Source organism: Diospyros lotus, chromosome 13 (assembly GCF_014633365.1).
Source record: "Diospyros lotus cultivar Yz01 chromosome 13, ASM1463336v1, whole genome shotgun sequence".
Lineage (NCBI taxonomy): Eukaryota > Viridiplantae > Streptophyta > Magnoliopsida > Ericales > Ebenaceae > Diospyros > Diospyros lotus.
This window is the reverse complement of record NC_068350.1, coordinates 10054274-10058610: the sequence shown is the minus strand read 5'-3', so window position 1 is coordinate 10058610 and position 4337 is coordinate 10054274. Positions and strand designations below refer to the sequence as shown.

The following is a 4337-nucleotide window of genomic DNA, read 5'->3' as shown; positions in this document are numbered from 1 at the left end:
GTTAGATAATTAATGCTACTTGTCACGTTCTCTTATCATGCTAATAACAATACAATTAAAATAAAAATCTCTTATGAGCATTATGTACGTAGACTACTCACTATCACGAGTTACGCGTTATAGAGATTGTTTTCCATTATTCTTCATTTATTTTTTTGTATATTAAGCAATGATTGGTTAAATATTAATTAATTACCGATTTCTAGAAGGTATTTAATAATAATATATACTGCTAGAAAGAGAGATATAAAAGGGAAAAATAGGGATTGTGGATAAGAGTATCCACAATCAACCTTGTATCCTTTTAATGTGAGGATGTGAGATGCCATCAACGAAGTTTTTCAAACTTGAAACAAAGCATTTTAAGGATTCAGTTTCGATCGAAACACGATTCCTTGAGCTTTCCAATTTCTCGGGGTTTCAATTTGGTTGATAAGAAACCATGTCTCAACCGCAAGTGACCGCTCTTGACCGTCTCAAACTCTGGAAATTCAGTGTCTTACCTCTACAAGTAAAATTCCAACTCACTTTCTCACTGTTCACGAAGGCCCTTTTCACCATCACCATTGTCGCTTCGATCTCTCTCTTCTCTTACTCCACCTTCGAATGGCGAAGCCTCTATTCCAACAGTAGTCACACGTTTATAAGATTCGGGGAAGACACTTCTGAAGAAACCAATATATCACATGTACTGTTTGGGATCAGTGGGTCGGCGAAAACGTGGAATAATCGCCGGCATTATAGCGAGATATGGTGGAAGCCTAATATCACCCGCGGGTTTGTTTGGCTTGACGAGGAGCCCGCAAGCGGCGAGAAGTGGCCGGAGAAGTCACCGCCGTATCGAGTGTCGGAGGACACAGCGAGATTCAAGTACACGTGTTCGTACGGCCACCGATCGGCTGTCCGGCTTGCGCGCATAGTGAAGGAAAGTTTTGAGGTAGGGTTAGAGGGTGTGAGGTGGTTTGTGATGGGCGATGACGATACAGTGTTTTTCCCAGAAAATTTGGTGACTGTTCTGGGAAAGTATGATCATGATGAGATGTATTATATCGGAGGGAATTCAGAGAGCGTTGAGCAAGATATCGTTCACTCTTATAAGATGGCTTATGGCGGTGGCGGGTTTGCCATCAGCTACCCCTTGGCGGCGGAGCTAGTGAGGGTTTTGGACGGCTGCATTGACCGGTACGCGGCGGCGTACGGCTCCGATCAGAAGATCGGTGGTTGCATGAGTGAGATTGGCGTCCCGCTTACCAAGGAGCTTGGTTTCCATCAGGTTTTTATTTTTCTTCCTCTCGAAATCATTTCTATAGGATATGGTGGGTATGATTTTGTGATCAGTTATGAACTATCAAAAATGAATGAAACATGAAAGGAAAGTGAGATCGCGTAGGCGAAAACATCTTCTCACAAATAATTACATTAATGAAGGCATAATTTAGTTTAGTTATTGATTCTCTCTTGATTTTCTCGAGTCTATCCAAAGAAGTAAACCTGCCCTACTTTCAAATTCTATCCAAGATATTGATTTTGATTTTCAGATATACTTGGTGCAGTTGATAAGTTTAGAGCACAATTTAAAGTTATTTGGGTAAATTATCAAAAATTACTGAATTTTAATTTTAAACTTTTTTTTTTTTGGTAGTTGTATTGGGTTTTAATGGACTCTTGAATTATGGCAAACTTAAATAGACTCTTTTAAGAATAAGGTGAGAAATTCAATTTCCTTTCAATCTTTTATTCAATTTGGCACGAATTTGTAAAGCCCTAATATTTGGAAATTTTTTACAAATGACCAATAAATCTGCCAAAATTTTCGGTCTATCAATTCAGCCTATCAATTGGGACAAAAATTTCGATCTAAAATATCATTATTATTTTTTAAATGTTATCAGGTGTATGACATGTGGAATCATTTTTTAAATAATTTATTTAAACTTGTCATATTATAATAAGAAGAATAATGCTATTTGTATAGATAGAGTTTTTACAAATAGATTTACAAGGATTTAAATAACTATTTTGCCTCTTCCTCTCTTCTCACAATGACCATTTTATTCATTCCTCTCATCTCTCTCTCTCTCTCTCCTTCCCCTCCAGTCCTCCTCTTGCCATCCATTGCTGTCTTGCACTCATTGCTCGTCATCCGCGCTGCATCCTTGCTAGACTCACCGTTGCTGCCCACTGCATCCTCATCTGGTCAATTCCCGCTATGAGACGTGAGGATGCAGCAGGCAATGAGGGCGAGGCGGGTAGTGATACGGTCAATCAAGCAAGGATGCAACGACGGACATCAAGCGGCAAGTGCGAGGCAGCGCCAGCGAGAGGAAGGCTGTGAGAGGCAATGTTGGAGAAAGAATGGGAGAGAAGATGAGAGAATATTGTTAATTTATCGTGATAAGTCCTCTAATTTATTACGAGAATATGTACTTGTAAACACACCCCCCCCCCCCCACCCGGTAAAAGTGCCCCTATATGAATAGCATGACTGTAATGAGAACTATTGTTGAAGGCAAGCAACAATCTATTATTGAAATCCAACAGCAAATTACACGCAGGTATTAAAAGATTTAATAATTAGTCATCCCAAAGATGGAAACACAGTAAAAAAAATTATTTTATGAAACGTAAGAGAAAACAAACACGTTAAAAAATTAATTTAAATAATGCATATAAAAATTACGTTTACAATTGTGTGTATAGATTGACATACGAGGAGAACCATATGGATTGTTGGCAGCACACCCTGTGGCGCCGCTAGTGTCATTGCACCACCTAGACTACGTGAAGCCAATGTTCCCAGACAAGAACCAAGTCGACTCTGTCAAGGAACTGGTTCGAGCATACAAAACGGATCCGGGTCGGACCCTACAACAGAGTTTCTGCTACGACCTGTCAAGAAACTGGTCCATTTCAATATCCTGGGGCTACACCGTACAACTCTACCCTTCTCTGGTGACGGCAACGACACTGGAGACAGCATTTCAAACGTTTGTGACGTGGAAAAGCTGGAATCGGGAGCCCTTCACGTTTAATACCCGGGTACTCAGCACCGATCCGTGTGAGGCCCCGGTTGTTTATTTCTTGGACCAGGTTGAGGTAGTCCGAACGGATCAAACCTTGAGCAAGTACAAGAGGGTTTCTGGTGACTCGACAAAGGAATGTGCTCGAGCAAACTATCTTCAGGCTTTGTCTGTTCAATTTTTCAACGTCTCGGCGCCGATCTTTGATCCCAAACTATGGAAGAAGGTGAAAGTTAAACTATAAATGCGTAGAAGATTACTGTTAATTATTACACCCTCAAGAGTGCAACCCGGGTTGATGCCTCCTTGCAGACTAACTCGCACTGATTTTTGTATTCTTATCTGGATGGCATGGTTTGTATTGTGACTAACATGTCTTGGCAATGATTGAACAAACAGGCATCGCGAAGGCAGTGCTGCGAGATCGTCAACAACGGCGCAGGCGCCATGCATAATGGCGTTCATGTCAGGATTAGAGGCTGCAAACGCTGGGAATCAGCATCACCACCATAAATTATAAACTCGTGTGTTGAAAAGATCAGCACATTTGAATAGGTCCAGCAAAAACATGAAAGATTGAAAAGGAAAGAGAGAAGATTTGAGCTTCATTGGTGGAGCTACAAGCGACATGCAAGGCATGATTAGAAATAGGAGAAATTAACAATTAAATATGATGTCTATGTGTTCCATATCTCACCATGATGGATGCATACAACTCTATTTCCTTCATTCTTTAATGGTCTTTACTGTTGTAGTAGGCAAATCTTGCAATCATTTGTTGTTAATAATTGTTTAATCTAGTTAAATAATTAATGTTTTGGATTTCCTAATCTGTTATTGGCCAAATGCAGTTATCCCTTCACTATCCTTTTTTATTTTTCTTTCGAAAAGAAAAAGAAAAAAAAAACACCTTTTGTTATACTTTTATTTATGCATCAAAATTTTAATTTTTTCAATATTAGGTCTAGACTTTTAATTTGTACCAAGTATGTACTACTATTAGTTTATCATTAAAAGAAATTATTAATTATTCACATGTCCCAACTTACTGGAGCTCTCTCTTGCTTGAGAGGTTTTGAGGTCTCCGTGGCTCTCCCTAGCTAAGTGAACCACGCATATGGCGTGTTCCCGTCGGTCTACGCCGGCGAGATCACGTCCGAAGAGCAGGCCTCCCTTAGGCCGAAGCAAAAGGGGTATCTCCAAACAGATTCACAGGTCAAGATCGAGAAATCCAGCTATAGCATGTGTGATTGGGACGAGTGTTGAAGATGTTTAAATGGATGGAAATGAATCCGCCAGATCGGAAGCAAGTTCGAT

The 4337-nt window shown here is 40.1% G+C and overlaps 1 protein-coding gene across 1 annotated transcript; it reads left to right on the top strand.

The window, feature by feature from the left end:
* The first annotated feature begins 442 nt into the window (after positions 1-442).
* On the top strand, positions 443-3533 carry LOC127788029 (uncharacterized). The gene is made up of 3 exons (XM_052316149.1): positions 443-1273; positions 2701-3246; positions 3420-3533. The coding sequence occupies exons 1-3, from the start codon at positions 443-445 to the stop codon at positions 3531-3533; spliced, it is 1491 nt and encodes a 496-aa protein (XP_052172109.1).
* Positions 3534-4337: the final 804 nt, after the last annotated feature.

What these genes read in the sequence shown, in the direction of transcription:
- LOC127788029 (XM_052316149.1), top strand. Translation starts at nt 443, where the DNA reads ATGTCTCAACCGCAAGTGACCGCTCTTGACCGTCTCAAACTCTGGAAA. An exon ending in AGGAGCTTGGTTTCCATCAG is followed by an intron (nt 1,274 to 2,700) that starts GTTTTTATTTTT and finishes TTGTGTGTATAG; the next exon opens with ATTGACATACGAGGAGAACC. An exon ending in ATCCCAAACTATGGAAGAAG is followed by an intron (nt 3,247 to 3,419) that starts GTGAAAGTTAAA and finishes TTGAACAAACAG; the next exon opens with GCATCGCGAAGGCAGTGCTG.